The 20,335-nt window shown below is 39.8% G+C and overlaps 1 protein-coding gene and 1 long non-coding RNA gene across 7 annotated transcripts in view; one reads left to right on the top strand and one right to left on the bottom strand.

Moving 5' to 3' along the window:
- Window positions 1-2: 2 nt before the first annotated feature.
- LOC108233629 (rho guanine nucleotide exchange factor 28) overlaps window positions 3-20,335 on the bottom strand; it is a 39,440-nt gene continuing 19,107 nt past the window's right edge. For 2 of the 6 annotated variants that reach the window (XM_017412203.3, XM_017412209.3), the window contains 30 exons: window positions 18,574-18,695; window positions 18,027-18,397; window positions 16,650-16,824; window positions 16,076-16,187; window positions 15,815-15,892; window positions 14,912-14,954; window positions 13,963-14,052; window positions 13,255-13,378; window positions 12,359-12,497; window positions 12,085-12,140; window positions 9,620-9,677; window positions 9,136-9,274; window positions 8,699-8,829; window positions 8,471-8,611; window positions 7,338-7,588; window positions 7,147-7,272; window positions 6,926-7,043; window positions 5,545-5,799; window positions 5,382-5,458; window positions 5,117-5,295; window positions 4,881-4,978; window positions 4,574-4,771; window positions 4,042-4,173; window positions 3,805-3,938; window positions 3,665-3,712; window positions 3,458-3,562; window positions 3,185-3,343; window positions 2,161-2,412; window positions 1,715-2,084; window positions 3-1,615 (listed from right to left, as the gene is read on the bottom strand). In XM_017412203.3, coding sequence (XP_017267692.1) covers window positions 1,425-1,615; window positions 1,715-2,084; window positions 2,161-2,412; window positions 3,185-3,343; window positions 3,458-3,562; window positions 3,665-3,712; window positions 3,805-3,938; window positions 4,042-4,173; window positions 4,574-4,771; window positions 4,881-4,978; window positions 5,117-5,295; window positions 5,382-5,458; window positions 5,545-5,799; window positions 6,926-7,043; window positions 7,147-7,272; window positions 7,338-7,588; window positions 8,471-8,611; window positions 8,699-8,829; window positions 9,136-9,274; window positions 9,620-9,677; window positions 12,085-12,140; window positions 12,359-12,497; window positions 13,255-13,378; window positions 13,963-14,052; window positions 14,912-14,954; window positions 15,815-15,892; window positions 16,076-16,187; window positions 16,650-16,824; window positions 18,027-18,397; window positions 18,574-18,695 — 4,472 coding nt within the window. In that variant the 3' untranslated portion in view covers window positions 3-1,424. The remainder of the gene's footprint in view (window positions 1,616-1,714; window positions 2,085-2,160; window positions 2,413-3,184; window positions 3,344-3,457; window positions 3,563-3,664; window positions 3,713-3,804; window positions 3,939-4,041; window positions 4,174-4,573; window positions 4,772-4,880; window positions 4,979-5,116; window positions 5,296-5,381; window positions 5,459-5,544; window positions 5,800-6,925; window positions 7,044-7,146; window positions 7,273-7,337; window positions 7,589-8,470; window positions 8,612-8,698; window positions 8,830-9,135; window positions 9,275-9,619; window positions 9,678-12,084; window positions 12,141-12,358; window positions 12,498-13,254; window positions 13,379-13,962; window positions 14,053-14,911; window positions 14,955-15,814; window positions 15,893-16,075; window positions 16,188-16,649; window positions 16,825-18,026; window positions 18,398-18,573; window positions 18,696-20,335) is intronic. The other 4 variants (XM_017412206.3, XM_017412210.3, XM_017412205.3 and 1 more) reach the window with 3 other exon arrangements.
- LOC119617149 lies at window positions 18,314-19,980 on the top strand. The gene is made up of 2 exons (XR_005233336.1): window positions 18,314-18,448; window positions 18,550-19,980. It is a non-coding gene; the product is annotated as an uncharacterized LOC119617149 (long non-coding RNA).

The following is a 20,335-nucleotide window of genomic DNA, read 5'->3' as shown; positions in this document are numbered from 1 at the left end:
GCAGATGTTTTCCACGGTAGTTTTATATACACAGTATTAATATGGCAGATTACAAGCACGATTTAAGAGATTAAAAGACAAGACTTAATAAAAAATTTTCAAACTTGGCAGTGCATGAAGCATTGTTGACATCAGTCAACAATGAACCCATTTTTTTACATCAATTACAGCATCAGCAAAGTTTTTGGCATTTTAAAGAGATTAAAAAGTAGCAGGAATATAAGATCACGGTGTGCGTAGGTGGCCTCTTCATAAAAATAAACATATATTAAATATATATACAATAATGTCAGTATGTTTTTCAGATGCTTACAATTACTTTTAAATATACAATAAAGACAACACTGAAAAACAAGCGAACAAACAATACATTTATCTGGGCTGGGCTTGATTGACTTTCAACATATTTTAAATTGAAGTGCTCTTGCAAAAATTACATCAACAATTGGGTCTTCATTTCTCAATGTTTTAGGTGTTTTGAACACAAATGTACCTTTGCCTTCACACAAGTGCAACAAATATAAACATAGTAGCAGTGAAACATGTGGAGAACAAGTATAAAAGCTGGTTCACAAAGAGCTTTTTTTTTGCAAAAAAAAAAAAAAGGCACAATGGTTTCATCACGCTGAAAACAGACTGATTTAGAGTCACAGAAAAAGGCACATACTGCGGGGCTGTCTGACAACTGGGCTTTATATTTTCTGGTTTTAAATTAACGTAAAGCGACAGTCCAGATCCTTTGAGTGGGGTTCTGTGGAAAGGTTATGAACAATAAACATCTTACCTGCTATAGATAGCTATTTGAACCACCTCAGTTTGGAGAAAAACAGTTTTAGTTTGACAGGATTGATGAAGCTAATCAAAGTGTGGCCAAAACCAGAGTGGATTGGTTTTATCTTAAAACTATTTCAATCTCAAAAATTCCATAGTGACTCATGTGAACACTGTTTTATAAACCTGTCAAATTTACATTATACATATTTTTACACAGAATTCTATGGTTATTTGCAAACACAAATGGCAACAGCAGTAGCTAGCTGTAGCTCTTCTCAGGCACTTTGGTCAGAAATATTATAAAATGTCTGCCAGACGGACCATGTAACACAAAACTGATGGTGATGTGAAGGTTTATAGAAAGAGTATAGATGAACCACTATGATATTTCTCAGGTTGAAGTTGTTTTAAGATGGCAGCAATCCACTTTTGGTCTTGGCCCCACTTGGATAAGCCATCAGCTCATCAATCCAGGTTGTTCTAAAAGCAATCTACAACAGGTTAAGATACAAATTGTTTATAATCCTTCCACAGAATCTCACTTCAAAAGATCTGAACTATCCCTTTAACTTGATATATGTAAATAGGAACATATGCAAACAGACACTTACAAGCTACAGATTAATTATTGCTTGATCAGTTATCGAGTCTCAGAGGTAAACAATATTCTCCTCTCCTCCTTCTTCTCCATTTTGTCCGTCAAGAGAGAGGTAAGCCTGTGGTGGGAGGAGGGGGGTGAGAGAGGGAGAGGAGGAGTTGTGTTCTTTATTAAGACCATGACCTGTGAACTCTGACCTCCAGGAACTGGAGGATTGTGTGTTGCCTAGCAGGCTGAGGTCTCCTGGAAAAAGAAAAGAACAAGAACGATTGTGTTTTGGAGAACTGGATGAAGACATATGAAACTTAATGTGTTTTTTTTTTTCTTGTATTTTTGTCTTACTGTTGTTGGTCCGTTGTGTCTGTGAGGGGACCCTGCTGCTGAACAGGTGGAGGGAGTCGGTTGGGAATCTGGAACAGCTGTGGTTGTTGCCGTACGGAGGCTGTCTGTTGTGAGTCTGGCTCAGCAGAGTGTTGAGACTGTTGTAGAGGCTGGCGCTGAGGCTGGGGTTGGCGGTGTGGGCGGAGCTGTTCAGGGGGAAGTCGTGGTTTTTCTTCTGCATGGAGAGAACATGCTGTTGCTGGTTGTTGTAGTTCGTGGGCTGGTGGAGGTGGTTCTGCTGCAGGGAGGCAAGCAAAGCCGCCTCGTTCTTGAACACTGAACAGTTGGCATCCAGGCTGCCTGAGCGGCTGTGAGTGCACACCTGAGACAACTAAACAGCACAACAACACAAACGATGAGGTTTGTTTAGCAGAGTCTTCTTTTTCTCTAAATGCTTTTACATTTACCTTGTATCCATCCAAGGGTATCGTGACTGGCAGGCTGCTCTGGCGGCTGTGTCTCCAGCTCTGAAGCAGCCTCTGTTGGGCTTCGATCTTCTCCTTCTCCCTCTCCACACTCCTCTGGCCCTCCTTCAGTCTGTCCAGATTCTGCTGATACTCCTGCAGCTGGGCCTCCAGCTCCTCGCGCTCGCAGCGCAGCCGCTCAGTCTCCAGGAGACACTGCTGCTCTCTCTGCTCCAGCAAATTCTCCTGGTCACCCTGAAAGCACGCAAGGGTCAGAAGGTTATCCGTTTCTGTGGGTGAAACACAAGACAGACTGCTATCAAGCTGGAAAGGCTACGTGCAATTACAAGTTTTCACATGCAAAACTTAATTTACATAGTTCTAGTTTTAGAAATTAATAACAGCCGTTTGTGATCTGTTTTGTATTTTGGAATTATAAAGTTTACACATTTTATTTTTTGGCACTTAGACATATGCTCAAATTGTGACACGTTATAGATGAGGGCTCAAATTACTGAGAAAGCTGGAAGAAAAACATACAAAAAAATCAAAGGCCTATCATTCCTTGAAGGAAAGCATATGGCCCACCACCTTTTATGCCAGAGTTTGAAACTATGATTATCTTATGTTGAGAACTGATGGTGTTGTAGCGTTTTAGTCAAACCCTAAAAAAAAAAGAAAACATGCAATGTCAAGCAAGATTGCAAAATGTCACACTTAAAGAACGATTCTCGGCTACTATCACATCAAATTTTAGCTCAATATCTGCAGAATTGACAAGTTATAGCCATTTATCTGACAGCTAATGTTGATTGTCTGTGGCAGCCATTTTGAATAGGATTGACTGTACATCAAATGTTTACTTTCTGCAAGTTTCACTGAAATTCATCCAGTGGCTCATGAGATATTTTGGTTAAAAAAAACGCACGACCACAGGCAATAACACTGTCGTTTACCTTCGCCTTTCTGCAGCCAGTGATAAATGACTGAAAGCCAAATGTTTAGTGTTTAAAAGCAGGAGGCCCACCTGCTGTTTCTCTCTGGCTACACACTCTTTTTCCCAGTGCTGCTGCTCCTGTTTCAACTTTGTTTGGAGCTTCTGCACCTCATCCACGTCCTCTTTCCTCCTCTCCAAACTTCTCTTTTCCTCTTTCATCTTGTCAGAGCTCCTCTGTTTCTCCAGTTCCTGGGGAACAACAAAACAAATTTTTTTACTATTATTCCTAATAATAAAAAAAAAAAAAAACACTCATTCACTGATGGATGTTCTTCTAACAGATAAACATTTATTTTAACACACCAGGCTGCTTTGGAGGGAGGCGAGGCTTCGGAGCTGAGGTCTTTCTCCTTCTTGGAGGAGAAGTTTGTGGACTTCATAGAAGCTGTCCTGGAGGGTCACAGCTGCCTGCAAACACAAGGAGGATTCGGATTTCTGATTTATTTTCTAATGCATTTGCTTGCCCTGTGTGCAGCATTTAATACTAACTCAGATGTGTTTTCTTCTCACCTGCAGACTATAAAGAAGCTGAGTCAGACTCTGGACACTTTCTGCCACCTAAAAGAAACAACCGTTTTATTATAAAGAAACTATAATGAATATTTATTCAGAAACAAAAATTGCTCAGGTGAAATGAAAAAGGGTTGAACCTTTAACAGGGTCCCTTTGGTGTCTCCTTTTCTAAACTCGACAGCTGAGCTCCACGACACACTGTCCAACCCGGTTAAGTCACTGTCTGATCCGAGAGAGGTGGAGCTCATACTGAGCGTGCTCAGATAGTCCGCTGTACAAACAGGGAAAGGAGAGGTGCACACGTGAAATTCACCAACATCAACAAAGATCAAACAATGGACTAAAAGGGTAAAAAGGAAGAACCTGTGACTCACGTTCAGAGGGAGACTCCTGGATGCTGCTGCCGTGGCTGTTGTAGCTGCAGCACTCAGGTGCTTGGACAGGAGAGTTCTGACTTTGGACAGAAAGGCCATCACGAGCCTGAAGAATGCTGATCAGGTTCTCCGCTGCAGAAAAGGCAGATATATATAAAACCTGTTATGATTCTGAGACAGAATAAACCTGCATTAAAGAAACAACCTTTTGTGTCCATGTTAGAATGTGCAAAAACATTGAATTTATTTTTAATTTTTAGTTAATTAAGAAAACAGCCATTTGCCAAAATGTTATTAAAATAATCTTCATTTGTTTATACTGAGATACATTTTTATGAGCTGTCACTGTCAGACTACAATCATTACAGCAGAGGAAGAAAGGCTCATTTTAGCTGACTGGCTGGAGACATAGTGTTTTCAATAAAAAGCATCAGTGGAACTGCTCACAAGAACATTATATTGGCCATCGTTTGAAATACGTTTAAAAAAGTTGGTCACAAATCCTAAATAATCCTAACAGTAGCTGTCTAACCTTCTCTGAGTGCAGCTGTTAGCAGTGAAGAAGCCTGACGCGGCGTCTCACTGTCTATGTACTGTGCTGGTTGCACCAGCAGATGGCGATGTGGGACAGGTTCTGGTGGATGGAGGGTCAACTCAGTCAGTTCAGCATAAAGTTGTAACTTTTCCTCCAAGCTTTGGCAGATTTGCTGGTCCTGGCCAAACAGTGTATCTGAAACAAAACAAAGTCTAAGATGAGGGTTTTTAAAGGGTTTTATGATTCTTTGTGTTTGATTTAATGGAAAAGTAAACATGTAGGCGTGTAAATGTTCTCCCCTTACCCTGGAACTTGTTAATAGTCTGAACTCTCAGTTCCGCAGCTTGCCTGGCTTCCTCTGTCTCTGCAGTTCGCTCCTCCTCCTCCTCTTCCTCCGGACAACTGCCGTGTGTACCAGAGGGTTAGATAATGAGTGACACAAGCATTAACACTCATTAACCTGCCATGCACACACACGCAGATTCTGAACTGGACAAACAGTGCAGGCTTGATGCGAACCACATGTGGGTACATACACACCTCTCCACAGCCTGTCGGATGTGTCTCATCCATGCATTCCTTTCCTCTTTGGTGGTGGTGTGAACTTCATACATCTCTGGCCCCACAGAGGATGCAGAGATAAGGAACATTCCTCTTTCCTCATTGGCTACTTCTCGAACAATGAGCTTCTGCAGGGGAATTACTGGAGGCTTCTGGTCCTGATGGAGTAAAACCACCCCACAGAAAGGTTACAGGATGGAAAGCTTGGATTGAGTTCCACAGCAGGGTTTCGATTGATGCTTACCACAGATGCAAATACGAAACGCTGGTCTTTCTCTTGCAGGAAAACCAGAACATCGGTTAGCAAAAGAGCCAAAGTGTCTGAAAACAAAATAATACACACATACGTGAAACATCTGTCTTCAATCGAAAATAAAATCTTGTAGGAGACACAATCTCATTCCCACCTTTCAGACGTCCTGTAGCAGTCTTCCAGAAGACGAGGCCTTTGTGATGGAGGTCTCTGTGTTTGCTGTGCAGCTCCTGCTTGCGGAACACCTTGCCATTCTTTAGCTTGGCAAAGCTCTTTGTTTCAAGCCTGGTGAGCACTTCCTGCAGCTCCTGAGATCTCTCATATTTACTAACAGTCAGGTCCACTGCTGCAATGATGTCACGGATCTGAGCCAAAGCACTTGACAAGTCAGCGTGTTCCTGGCTTCCTTCTGTGGGGGAAAGAGTAGTGACAAAAGTAACAAACAAGTCCATGAAGCAAAACAGTGCCTCAGTTAAGCTCCTGTCAAAGTAAATATCTACAGAAGTTCATTAATGCTATCAAATCACTAAAAGTAGAATGTGTAGGGTTTTCTTTTGTTATCTTGCATATCATATTTTACTAAGTTATCACACAAACAATTTTCTGCAGAGTCAAGCTACAAATTTAAACTAATGTTAAAACTAAGAAACTGTACTTTTTTCTTTTAAAAAAGAAACAAGGTAACTTTGAATTTCATGGCAGCAACACATCTCAAAAAAGTTGAGATGTGGCCATGTGTATTACTGTAAAGCATCCTCTCTTTTTTAACAACCGTCTGTAAACATCTAGGAACTGAAGAAAGCAGCTGCTGGAGGTTTTAGAGGGAATGTTGTCTCATTCTTGTCTGATGCAGTCCTGGGTTGTCTTTGTCAGATTTACTGTTTCAGATGCATCAAATGTTTTTAATTCGTCAGAGGTCTGGACTTCTCAGCACCAGGACTTTTCTACTACCGAGCCGTGCTGTTATAATGATGCAGTATGAGGTTTAACATTGTCTTACTGAACTATGTAAGGCCTTCCCTGGAAAACACATTGTCTGGATGGGAGCATATGTTGTTCTGAAGCCTGTGTTTACTGTTCTGCCTCGATTATGCCTTTCCAGATGTGTAAGCTGCCCATGACATAGGCGCTAATGATCTGATTTCTCCAGATTCTCGAAATCTACCGATGATTTTATCAACTGTAGATGATGAGATATTTAAAGTCTTTCCATTTTTCTAAAATTGGTCCTGTATTTTTAGACACAGTTTTATGCAGACTGGTGAAACTCTGCTCATTCCTACTTCTGAGATATTCAGCTTCTCTAAAATCCTCTTTTTAAACCCAGTTCTCTTCCTGACCTGCTGTCAGTTAATCTAGTTCATTGCAAAATGCTCCTCCAGATGTTTCTTATTTGTATCAACTTGCCTGCGAAGTGTTGATGCCATCAAATTCAGAATTACCTTATTTGTTTTCTAGATATTGTTCCTTAGTCCCAACTTTTTCAGAATTGAGGTTGTAGTTGTTTTTTTTCAGACAGAGAAGAGCTGAGTTACCTTGAGTGTACTGGATTATCCTCTCCAGCAGTAAAGGATACTTGGTGATGCGCTGTGTGACCAGCAGGATACATTCTGGCACTTCTCTTCGTTTGACCAGAGAGTTATTGCTCTGTTGCTGTGAGGAGAGGGAAAAGTAGATATCCAAATGAGAACATTACTTGTTCAGTCCAGATATTTTACTGTATAATTCCAATAAACATCTGTGAAAGTGACCTTACCCTGACAAAGTTTTGAAACTTCTTGTTCTGCTGTTGGAGCTCTTTGAAGACATTAACAGCCTCAATGTGGTGACTGCAAAACTTGCCGTACACCTGCTTCATCTTTTCAGCATTTTCATCTGAAAACTGAATGAGAAGATTAAAAGCGGAGTACAGATACTGCTCTTTGGGATTACTCCATCATCACCGACCTGCTGAAGAAGTATATCTCCTATCTGATGAATGAGGTAATTTTGAGAGTTGTCCATTTGGGTCGCAGCCTGCCGGCGTTCCTGCATCGCTCGGAAGAAGTTCCTGTGGAAGAGCAGCAGAGGGTCCAAAGACGGGAAGATCCGAGCCACGCAGTCCCAGTCCAGCTGCAGCTCCTCCAACATGCCTCTCCTGAACACCTCCGACATGACCGTCAAAGTTTCAATGTGGTGCAGCTCTGTCTGCATCAGCTCTACAGTGGAAGGCAAAAAAATAAATAATGGCAGAAAATCAGCAATGAAAAATTCTAATTAAGATATTTATCAATTACTTGTAGCTTTTTGGTAAAATCTTGAAAATAACATTCTGCCAGACAATAATACAAAATCTCATGCAATCTGTTAGCGCAAACAGTGTTTGCTGAGAATGACTCTCAGCTACTACCACACCACATTTCAGATCAATATCTGTAAAATTAACTCAGTTATAGACATGTTTGTTCTGTAAGGTTGATTAGCTGTAGCGGCCATCTTGATTCAAGTTAATTCCTATAGTTAATCAGTTGTAGATATAAGTCCTGTATTTATTTTCTGCAAGTTTTATAAAAACAAATTCTCTGGTTCATTCAATATTTTGCTAAAACAACAGACACAAGTGATTACATTATCGCCTGCCACCTTTATTAATCTACTTGGTTGCTCGACGCTACTAAACCTTCAGCAGACAGGGTCAGAACAGTCAAATTACTCATTTCACAGCCTCAAAACATTCTAGAAAGCACAAAATGTTGTCCTTTGTTAAACCAAGGAGCAATTTATCACAGCTAAGATTAGAACATCCTTCCTTCTGACACAATCAAGAATCAGCAATAATTTATGTTGTATTTGTGTTATCTGATTAGCCAATTAGCTTTGGTTCAACCATCAGAAGTGTATAACAAGTGGAGCTTTCAGTTGCTGGGTGAAACAATGGCAAAAACAAAGATAAATTCAAATTATTTCTGCAGCAACATGTCACAGCTAAAGTCCCCTCAGGGCACAAAACAGGAAAAGTAAACAGATCATATTCACATCCTGAAGCATAGTGTCCAATTCAGTCCTGCCTAATCCAAGCTAATTATAATCCAAAGTCTCACCATAGATAACATTTTGTCGTTTGATGGTGCGCCTGTCGTGTTGTCTGCAAAACTCTGGACTGACTGTGAGGCTCCACAACTCGGCCTCGAGTCCCAGCAGGTCAGCTGACAGGTCACTCAGTAGAAGAGCGTCAACAGAATCTGTAGGTACAACAAGAAGGAGAACATTTTTTCCTTTTGAGTCGCCGTTTAATTGGTCCTAAATCCTGTAAGTCTTTCTATCCTCACCCTTTGGGCTGACGGGCAGGTCGATGGACAGGGGAGTTGTTGTCACAGGTGTTCCCTCTTCACACAGTGAGCTGTTCGTGCAAGCCGTCATGCTGAACTCACCGTCCGCTCCTGCTGTTTCACTCAACCCTCTGCAGTGAAGCAACGTCAGGACTGAACACGCTTGTGGACAACATGTCTGTGACCTGCAGTTTCCCTCAGACGAGCATTTTCAAACTCCAACTCTGGATTGTGAAATTGCGCTTTGCTATTAATTCAAGAGCTAATCACTAACATACAATTTTTTCCTTCAGATCAATTAAATGTAACACGTCCAGACATGCTGGTTTACACCACTTATTCACATCACTGTATTACAGGATTTACAGGCATGTGTTTAACGACCATAAATAAAAATAACAAATTACAGAGTTTATAAAGTATTGAAATGGCTGTACCTGCTGTCTATAGAGATAGATTGGCTTTTAGAAAAAGAGGTGACTGTTTCTCTTTTCCCTTCTCTGGTCACTGTCGAGACTGAAGAGGAGGAAGAGGGGGAAGAAGACGAAAAGGCTGAAGAGTTTTCTTTCACAAAGTCTAAACAGAAAAATCAACAGGAAGAGGAATCAGTCTCACTATAGAGACACAAATAAACACTTTATACAAATTTACCACCTTGACCACATATAAAACTCTGCAGTAAGACACAAAAAGATGCTGCCGCTTTAAGATAAAGTTTAAACCCCTATGTTTGTGCAAAAAAACACACTTAATGAAAATCCAGGCCTGATCCTTCACTAGGATGGGTTAAAATTTAACAGGAGCGGGGCATGAAGAGAAGCTTACTGAACCACAGGACAAGGGAGGACAGGTGAAAACTCAATGAATCAAAAACTAAAGGAGAACACTGTTTACAATGGTTGTGGCTGTGTGGGCACTCACTCTGCGGGAGGGACATAGTTTTGCTTTTCATCAGCACTGCATTCCTCTCCTGCGGCTTCTGCAGGACAAACGCAACCATATTAACATCAACAGCTTTAAATCTGTGTGTGTGTTCACAAAAAGGTACCGCAGCTGATTTTAACAAATGATTCAATCAAGTGTTTTACTTATACGATGTTCAAATCATATCAAGCAGGTCTTAATTCATCCTGCAGTACTAACTTTCCTTCAGCCTGATATATTTTCAGTTGTTAAATTGTCAGCACTAAATGTAAAACAAAAGCTGTAGAGTTTGGTTTTTAAGCAAGAGTACACGGCTCTTCTGTGTATGTCACTGGTTTGTTTACAAAATCCTTGGGCAAAAGGACACAGCTTGTTTGCTCAGGCTCACAAGTGCTTACTGTGACAAACTACTGACTTTGATGTGTAATTTTTTTTACAGTGTAACTGATTGACTGAAACAAATGTGCATTTATTGGTGGAAAAATACGTTGCCCTTGAAATGTTGTGTTCTGTTTGTCTGTTAGTAAAAGTAAGCAGAAAATTCCCAGACAAATTTCATGAAATATATTTGAAAGGTTGAGCGTTTGAGAAAAACAAAACAAAACAAACAAAAAACTTTCCATTTTACTTTTGTTTACACCATATAGAGCTAATGTAACATGAGTGTGCAGTTCCTAAGGAGGCCTTGGTGGAAAATTTACTTCTAGAAGTTCAAGTTTGACACCTGAAACTATGCAAAACTATTAAAGAAGCACACATACAGTAGTGCATGTCTCAATTTTCTACATTGTATAGAATAAACACCATCATAGTTCTGTCTTAAAGGAAAAAGAAGAGAACAAATATCAACATATTAGACAAAAATATCACATTTAGTCCTTTGTTTTTTATGGAATGATCCAATATTCCATATTTGTGAGCAGCAAAAGAAGAGCAAATCCATGCTCTCAGTTTCTAAAGAGACTCCCTCCGTTCAGGAAAAACCAAAAAGTTCTTTCACAACATTTCGATTGGATCAAAGTCAAGGATCTGATCTTAACTTTCCAAAACATGAACTTTATCCTTGGATAATCATTCTTTCGTGGAACTTCTTGTGAGCTTACAGTAGCTGTTTTGCTACATGACCCACATTTTCCTAAGATTTATTTCAAATAAATGTTGTGATAGTTTTTTTTTTTTTTTTTTTTAATTGCTGGTATTATCTGAAGTTCTTTCTTCCATGAATGATGAGATATTTTCTGGCCCAGTATAACAGGCACAAAGTAAGATACTATCATCATACTTCACAGATATGATAAATTTTATCCTCTCTGCAATTGGACTAATTTTTACATATAAGATTTTTTTTAATTACCTTTTAACTTTACGTGATCTTTAGCTAACTACAATCAGCCGGCAAAAATTATTTTTGAAAAACAGTGACTTTCTCCTTGCAGCTCAGAAGAAAAACTCACCCTTGGACTGGTTTAAATGATATCTTTCTCAAGCTGTGTTCAGTTTTTTCCAAATCAAATCCCTTATGTCTCAGCTTTTTTCCAGTCTCTTCTAGAGTCCCCCAGGGCTCCATACTGGGGCCTTTTTTGTTTATAATCTCCCTTCTTCCCGTTGGTCATGTTTTCTGTAAATACAATGTATACTTCCGCTAGTACGCTGACGAATCAAAGAAAAACTGTACAGTTACCAGACAATATTCTGAGAGAGTTTTGCTTCAAATGTCCATTCTTAGTCCATACCCTGGTCACTTCATGTCTTCATTACTGCAATGCCCTTCTTTTTAGTGTCCCAGAAAAATTGTTTAAAAAACTCCAGTTAGTCCAGAACTATGTGGCACATACAGTCTCATTGCCAGAACTCCCTCCTTTAACCACATCACTCCTGTTCTGCAGCAATTTCGTTGACTTCCTGATAAAATTTTGCATTAACTATAAAATTCAGCTTCTCACCTTTAAGGCTGTTCATAATCTCGCTCTTCACCATCTTTCCAAACTTTTACACATTACTACACCAAACCTGTACTTTTAAGTCGTAATCTTCCTTTCACTTTACTGCTCCCTGAGTCTGTCTGATCACCTCTAAAATTCCCTTCCACAGGATATCCATAACTATAACTCTCTCCATTTTCAAATTTCACCTGAAAACACACTCATTCAAACTAGCCTACTCAATCTGATAATTCTCCTCCTTTGCTGTTGTTTATTAATGTAATCTGTTATTTTTGTATGCTTTGTTATTACTATTGCATTTTGATTTTATATTGTTTTTAAATGTGCCTTGTAAGGTGGCCTGAGGTGTTGTGAAATATGGCTATAAATAACATTCATTATTATTATCGTTATTATAAAACACACATGTAGCAGACATTCATAGTTCATATAAAATGCCTGTTTTTTAACAGGTGAAATACATTTTCTTTTGAAATTAATCTTTTTTCTAGTTGAGGTTGACATCAAATGAGATGTTACCTTTCCGCAGGCTGCAACAGATTCTCGACAGCTTTTATGGACGCTCAGGAAGCAGTCTGCAGACGAGGACAGATAAAATTTCTGTTAATTTCACATGTTATCTGATAATAAACAGAATTATCAAAACATGTCTGTAATGCTGGCCTCATAAAAAAGAAACTGACTTTTGATCTTTTACCAGAATAAAACAAACAGTGATATTTAAACAATTTCCAACCACTTCAGTCACTACAGCACATAAAAACAACACCAGTCCTGACAGTTTAATGCTTACTGGAGCACTGCAACAGCTCCTTCCCAAAAACAGACTTCTCACACGCCACACAGGGAGAAGAACCAGATGGGGAGACAGGAACAAACTGGTGCCCGTTCGCCGCTGCAGACTTTCCCTCCTTCACCTCTTTCCCTTTCACCTGAAAGAAAAAGTCACACATACTTTCAATCTACCTTCCATTTATTGTTAAAGCTACATTATCGTGTAAGCCACCAAAAATGTAGCACTTAGCAGCTCTGTACATGGCCCAAAACACCTGTAAGAGCGAGGTTAGTTGAGACACAGGGACTTCTGAGTAATTTTCTTTCTGTTTTCTTTGTTAGGGTCCTTGCGGTGCAGCTGCTGCTGTAGTGCTTTATCCTCAGGGGGCATTAGGAGGATTTCTTTCTGTATATGCAATAGAGCGATATTTATTTTCTTCTCAAACTTCGCAAAGAAGTCCAAGAGTGTGTGTTTGTTGTGTTGCTGTTTGAGTACAAGCTTTCAAGCACATATGTGCATGTGTTCCTAGGATTATGAGATTACTACAGAATGTGTTTGGATCTTTTAGCCTTTTTGTGCGTGTGTGGTGGGGGGTGGTCTACATGTTACATAAGAGAATCTTTTCACTGTGTCCTGTTACTTTGGTCTGAAGACAGGAAATTTTCCTCGTTTGCCAAATAAAGGCACTAAAATCAGACAATAGCATCCCCAGCAGAGGAATTCTGACCTGCCCTTTCTGAGAGCTGGTAAAACTTTTACTTTAGTGGTCTTTTCAGCTCTGACTTTATTTATTTATTTTCACTAGAAAGGTCAACTGCAGGGATTCTCAGTCACGTTTCAAACACATGTTGGGGGAAATCTTAGCCAGCGAGAGTTTTGTTTTCACTGAAACAAAGTCTGCGGCGCTGGCTCACCTTGGTTTTGCTGCGGGTACTGGACATCCTGCTCTTCAGGAAGCTGAAGGTCCGGCTCACTTTGTACTTCTCCGACTCAACCTTAGACGGGATTATGTATCTGTCCCACTCCTCATCTTCAATCCTGGATTATGTTTTAGAAAGAAGTCATGTTCACATCATGCTGGCCAGAAATCAGCATTCAGATGCAACATATAAAAACGAGTCCTTGTTTTAGTGTTTTATTAGACTGGAAAGAGTTGACTAATCAGGAACAGTGGTGTCATGCTGGAATGAAAGAATGTTCAGACAGTCTTCCAGGACCCCTGCTCTACAGATTATTACTCTTAATAACGTGCTTGGCATGCTTGGGACTAACTATGGACTGTAGTGGTTGCTATTTATAGCACAACCTTGGCAAAACGTAATTAATATCTTGACATCTATTTACAGCAACTAAAGTCAGTCACAATAGGCTTCTAGGTTAAAGGAAACACTGACAGAAAGAAAAGAAAAGCAACATGCACCAATCTCACTACAACTATTTTTATATCTTGCAATAAAGTATTTTCACAATCAGCTACTGCACATTCCTGCATCACCAAAAACAAATGCGAAGAATGCATGTGGTTAAAGGACGAGCTGGATGGATTTACAATAAGGGTTAGGATGAGGATAAGCCACACATGCATGTCTGTGAGGCCTTTTTTTTTTTGGATGAAGACATACTCTTTGAGGAACTCTGTGAGGGTGAGGTGTTGGTGTGACGCGGTGCTCTCCTCCTCTGCTGACTGGGCCCGCTTACGGAAACCCAGAACCCTGCATGGATATAAAACACCTCAGACAGGTCGCTGTGTCCCTGCTTTTCAAAATGAAACAATAACTAGCCATAAGTAAGATTAGAATTTATAAACTACTTCTAGGATTAATTACTTGGGTCAGTGTTTGAATAATGTTTTTGACCTAAAGTACTTTAGCAAATGTTTGAGGCATACTGATGTCTTTTTAATATTAAATATTTATTCTGAGAACAAAATGATTGGTGAGTGTCGTGAATACTATACTCATGTGGTTATTTGTAATGCAATAATAGAAGGAGCTAACGTTATGATTGAACTGCCTATAGTGTTTCCTCTGTTAGCAGAGCATGGTTATTAGCAAGTAAAATATATTAACACATGATGGATTTATGAGGCAATGGGATGAAACTGACTGTAAAATGTGCATGAACAGAGGCAAATGAGCAAATTGTGTTACATGGCAAATGTTAATTCAGAACACATGTTTAGATCTACACTCAGGATAAACACTACAACATGAGGAACACTACAAATTCAGGATTATTGATGTGGTCTAGAAATTAGCAAGATGTTTCTAAAGTCTGACAATCCAAGAAAGCCCAAAGTTTTTGCTGTTTACTCTGGGTTATTTTGAGGTTGCAATCAGAGAATACTCTCGACAGGAAGCATGTCATATCCTGCACGCTAAAACCCTGGCCAGTTTAAAACCAGAGAGGCACAAACACACAACCCCCCGCACATGTATACACAATGCAGGCCCCATCTGAGCCAATCTCTTTCTGCCGCTCAACACGGATGCCTAAAAAAGGGAGGAACATCTGAGCGAGACCAGCTCAGCGGAGCTTGCATTAGCTCATGAAATGACACACTGGTTTTACCTCTTTTCTCTCGGTGTTTCAGTCAGGTTAAACGCTCTCTGCTCTGTAGGGTACAATAAATGTGAAAAGCAAATGAGTTATAAATACACGTTGATTCATTTCATTTTAGAATCAGAGAAAATCAACTGACAGAATTAGAGACCCCGCTTTGATTAAAATTCAGTTAGAGACAAGTACACGGATCATATAAAGAGTCTGGATCCCGCAAACCTCAACAGAGCAAGAACAAACAACCTTTCCTCGAAACAAAACAGATGACAGAGAAGACAGAAAAAGAAATTAAAGTGTAAAAAAAAACCAAGAGGAAAACAAAACGTGACCAAATAGAAGCAGAACAGAACCCTCAAATCAGAAGCAATTCCTCCTTCAGATGATCCACAGGAGCTGAACATTTTTCCAAATCCCCAATCCTTTAGTTGTCAGTCCTTATACGGTGTTTTAGAAATTACTTTTGGGAAAACCATTATTTTAATATTCAGGGGAAAGAATAATCAAGTTTGGGAAAAAGGTCTGCTTTTGATTACTGGACAAGTGAAAATATGTTTTTTATTTTTTTTAGTGAGACAGTGGTCTCGGCCCGACCACGAAGAATGAAATCCAACCACAGATACAGAGCTGCACAATTAGGGCTACAATGGGAAGCAATTCGCAAAATTTACTTTGTAACACAAAGGGGCAGGAGAATTATTTTTACCACAAAGTTTTATTTTAAATCTTTAACAAATATGTTTATGATAGTGGGCCAAAGAAAGTTTGATGATATTAAGTTTGCCTTTTAATCATGCAGCTCTGGATTTTTTTCATGCCTGCCCCAGGAAAAGAGCTAAAAGACCCACTGAAATGTTTTCACCAGACAGCCAACCTGCAGTATCTGAGTTAGTTTGATGCTGTTCTTGTACTTACTAACTTGGTTGAGACGAGATAGGGATTTAGAGAGAGATAAAGCCTGAAGTAGAGACCGACCGCTGCTGCTGAAAGGGCCTAACAGAATAAAATATGAACTCGCATTTACCCCCCTGAGTGGGATATGTGTACTTATAGAACCTCAAGTTATTTTTGACACCTAATCAGTCATCCTTTGTTAGACATGTGGCACATTTGTCAGTTCAGCAGGCTCATAGAAGCAGAGACATTAACAGGACAAAGATGTTAAAGTTTACCCACCTTCTTCCAGGTCGGTGATAGCTGTGTCTCGGTTTAGCAGTGGCCGTGAAGGTTTTGCTTTAGGGGAGGAGTAGGAGTAGGAGCGCAGACGAACCTCCACATCCTCTGAACTCTGGGTAAAAAACAAAAGAAAAATCAAAGAGACCAGATAAAGATATTAAAAGGAGAAGTTCACAAGTTCAGTTTTTGCCGACAGATACTTGGAGAAGAACAAAACCCTGCAGGGCAAACAGACCCGTCACTGACCTTTTGTTCACGTTATTGAGCTGTTGACAATGTGAGCTTATCTACTAATGACTGTCTGCAAGGTGGGCTGTGCCTGATGTAAAACTTGTAATGGAGGATTTGTTTTGCGGAATGTTAAACAGAGTTTCGGTCAGAACTTCTTGTATAAAAATGTTGGAGTTAAAAAACTTCATAGAAATATTGAGAGTTCTGAAATCATCTTTCATACACTAAAACACTGGTTTAATTTACTGTTTGGATTAATTAATCACTCAATCAGAAAGAAACATTTCTTCAAACATTTACATCAAGCCAGTTTTTAATCTGCATACATTAAAATGACGTGTACCTGGTTGCTTTTGTGTGTGCTGTCAGAGTGTGAGCGATTAAAGTCAGGCGAAGTGTCAAACGAGTCTCTCTCCTCTCCTGAGCTGGACTGCAAAATGGACCTCTGCTTTATCACCGAAGAAGGATACGAGTGTCCCAGTATGTCCTCCTCGCCGCTGTCACACTCCAGGCTGGGGCTATTCACACACAAAATGACACAAACATGCACACATGCCTGGGTTATGACCCTGCAGAATGCTCAAATACGTGGCCAGTGCTAATTTAACACACATTATGTTAGAAACAAACTGGAATCCACTTTTGTCAAAGGCTGCAAAAAAAAAGAAGACTTAACATCTCATCCTGCATAATTTAGCAAAAAAGCTGCATAATTTTGCAGAGATCAATGTACCCTGACCTCTGACCTACAAAACAGCCATCGTGGACAAATCTAAACAGCATGGTGGCTTTTAATTTTTTTATTAAGATTCTGTCCCTTTAAAGAAACACAGCAACTTCAAAACCAGCAAATGTGTCCAAGCTGTTTGTCTTCTTCCACATCTTCACTGACTTCAATTCCAGTGCTAAATGCTAAAAAAAAAAAAGGTTTTGCTAAATTTTTAAGATTACACTTAGTGGTTTGCTCATCATTAATTAAACAGGATTACAAGGGAAGGGTTTTAACATCATCTGGACTAAAATTGTATCTGCTACCAAAAATCTGACAAACTGGAAAGCACACAAATTATTTATATATTTATTAAGAGAGTTTAGCACAAGTCCATACAAGAAAACTTGAAAATGTAGAATTTTGTACCTAAAATTGAAACTTCTCATTTTGATTTTCATTGCGGCAGGAGATGCTGTCGTTGAGGCTGTCTTTTCAGGGAAGGCCTTGCTTATTTCAGCAGAACAATGCCAAACACCAGTCTACACACAGAAGGTGCTGAACTAGTCTGCATGTAAACCTAGTCTGTTAGCCACTGAAAATAGTTTTAGAGTTATAAAATGAAAAAAAACAAAGCACATAAACATGCTGCTGAAATCTTTCATCAGACATGAAGGTAAAAATCATTTCTGACAGTCCTACAGAAATTTGTCCTAGTTTATTGTCACAGAGTTGGTAGAAGATGTGATGCATGACAGCAGTAAAATAAGCTAAAACGTTTTCAACTAATGTATTGTCTGTGTTGTTTGCACAATATCAGTTTAAATACTCTTGTAAACTATCCATTTTACGTTACCTGGTTGTAACTTCTTCTACAAGCAAACAAAAAGTTACCCCATTGCTTTTTTTTTTACTTTAATAAAAAATTTTGCCAAGCAGCTGCATTATTAATGTCTTTTTTTAATTACCCTTCAGTTTATGTTTAACATTTCAGCAGAATTCGGGTCTTACCTCAGAGTTCGGTTTGCTTCTGTCAAGCTGCACCCTCTGTGTTTCAAAGCTGGAGAGACCGGGGGGCCCGCGTGAGTCTGACGCCTCTGCGCTCCCTCGAACAAACGGGCGGCGGAAGCCAAAGGAGAGGAAGGAAAAGACGGAGAAGGGGGAGAGATGCGAGGGTTTGCCTCCTTGTGATTGTCTGGCCCTCGGCCCTGACTTCCCCTCGGCCCATGATGGGGTGACGAGTGGGAACGGTTCTGAGAGGAGCTCTCTGAGTCAAAGGGGGTCGAAGAGAAAGAATCCCAGCAGGACATACCTACAGGGGACGCAGGGCCGATCTCCTCCTCTTCTCCTAGAGAGCGATACTTAACATCAGAGTCATCCACCTGGAGCAGAAAAAGTGAGAAAGCCATCAGAAGGAAATGTTCTGCCAGCAGGTTTGCTGCTTCGCTTATGAAATGTTTTACATTTTATAACCTAAGTAGGCTATTTGAATGATAATAATGCTATACATTTTATATTTGTAACTTAATGACAGAAATAAAAACTCAGCCTGACTTACCTGATCAACCAACATGGCGTTGGCGTACACTTGGTCTTTGCCGTGGATCATTGCCGACAGCCTGGCGGCAGCAGCCAGAGTCGGGGACGAGGCCTGGCTCTCCCTGATGGACTGACTTTTCTCTGCACACAGAGCGACACAGAGGGGATTTTTCAATATTACATTTGGTTTCCACAGCAACACCAAATAACTTCTCACAAACACGGGAAGTGACATAGACATCCTGGGCAGTTGCATGTCATTGTTCAGTACCAGGGCTCTCTCCGTGACTCTGTGTGTGTGTGTGTGTGTGTGTGTCCGAATGGCTCTTTGCATCCATGTGAAGGGCTGTGCATGGAATGTGTGGACATCTGTAGACATGTTTCTTCACCACCCTACTTTTTGATACAGCGACTGAGTGAGCATCCAGCAGCACTGAGAGGAACTCTTCAAACACAGTGGAGGCACTGTGAGCAGCCGTCTGGTTTTCCTCTTCAGCAAGCAAAAAAAAAACACTCTTGCTCTCAGAGCACACACATACACATCTCCCTCAGGCTTGCTGCTCTGTACAAAGCACAGCTTCTTCACAACACAATTTTCTAAGAGTATTTCAGTCTGGAAATAGCACATGCACATAAACAATGGGGGTGCATGTTCGCAGTGGCAGCGTGAACAACAATAAGCCCTCGAGGAGACATTTACAGTACTGAGAATTTTATTGTTTAAGCTTATCTCAACAAAAACAGACAAAGTTCCTTAAATGTTAAGTAAACACAGAAATGTGAGCGTGTCCATTTCAAACACAGCTAAGCAAACTTTAGCTGCTGATTTTTATCATGTAAATCACCAAAAGGTCCAAGTGCTCCAGTCATTTAATGTTTCAGAGGTAAAAGAAAAAAGAAATGCTCATTTGAAACTCCAGGGTGTTTGTGATGGCTGCTCTCAGTTGTTGTTGAACTACAGAAAACTCCACTGTGTCTCGATACCTAACATGCTGTTAAATGTTGTTCTAGCTCAGCACCACAGTCGACGAGCAACCTTGAAACTACACTTTGTATCTACTATTTGTATCTGTAAACAACTGTACTCTGGCTTTTTTACTGAGTGTTTTTTTTTCCAGTTATCAGTAAAAGTTTCTTAAACTGATATTTTGGGGTTTTTAAAGTGGGGTTCTGCAGAAAGGTTATGAACAAATAATGTCTCAGATTGCTTTTTCATTATGCTTATCAGGTTAAAACAATCACGTATATCTTGAAAGTGGTGAAACGTTCATGTTAAGCTAGGGCCAGGTCTGAAAATGAGACAGTGAGAGATCTAAATGAGTTTATTGCCAAAAAGGAACACTTAGAAAATAAGAAGCCAATTTATTTGTGCTCAGTATTAATCTATGTGATGCAAAAGAAACAAAAATAAAACAGTTTTTCTGTTTTTTCTTCTGTTTTTTTTTTTTTAATATGAATGCGATGGCAGTTCCTTTATTGAAGGTCTTAGAGCTCAATCATTGATGGAGAGTTGATTGGAGAATTTGTTTTCAAAAGAAGTCATCTGCTGAGTTGTGTTGTAATCTGCACCTTTGGGCCTCTATAGGATTTTGTATTCTGCTGAACATTAACTTGAAAAAAAAAATCTGATGACATTAGCAGAAGTTGCCACATCAGCTCAGGTATAATTCTCCTAATAACAGTCTCAGGTTACAATGGTTAAATCACAGCTCAAACTATGCCAGCAGGGGAAAAACATGTCTATCCCTGCTTTCAACACCACTCCTCAAGCACGATTTAAA

Source organism: Kryptolebias marmoratus, linkage group LG1 (assembly GCF_001649575.2).
Source record: "Kryptolebias marmoratus isolate JLee-2015 linkage group LG1, ASM164957v2, whole genome shotgun sequence".
Lineage (NCBI taxonomy): Eukaryota > Metazoa > Chordata > Actinopteri > Cyprinodontiformes > Rivulidae > Kryptolebias > Kryptolebias marmoratus.
The sequence above is the reverse complement of the archived record's forward strand: the minus strand, read 5'-3'. Positions and strand labels throughout refer to the sequence as shown.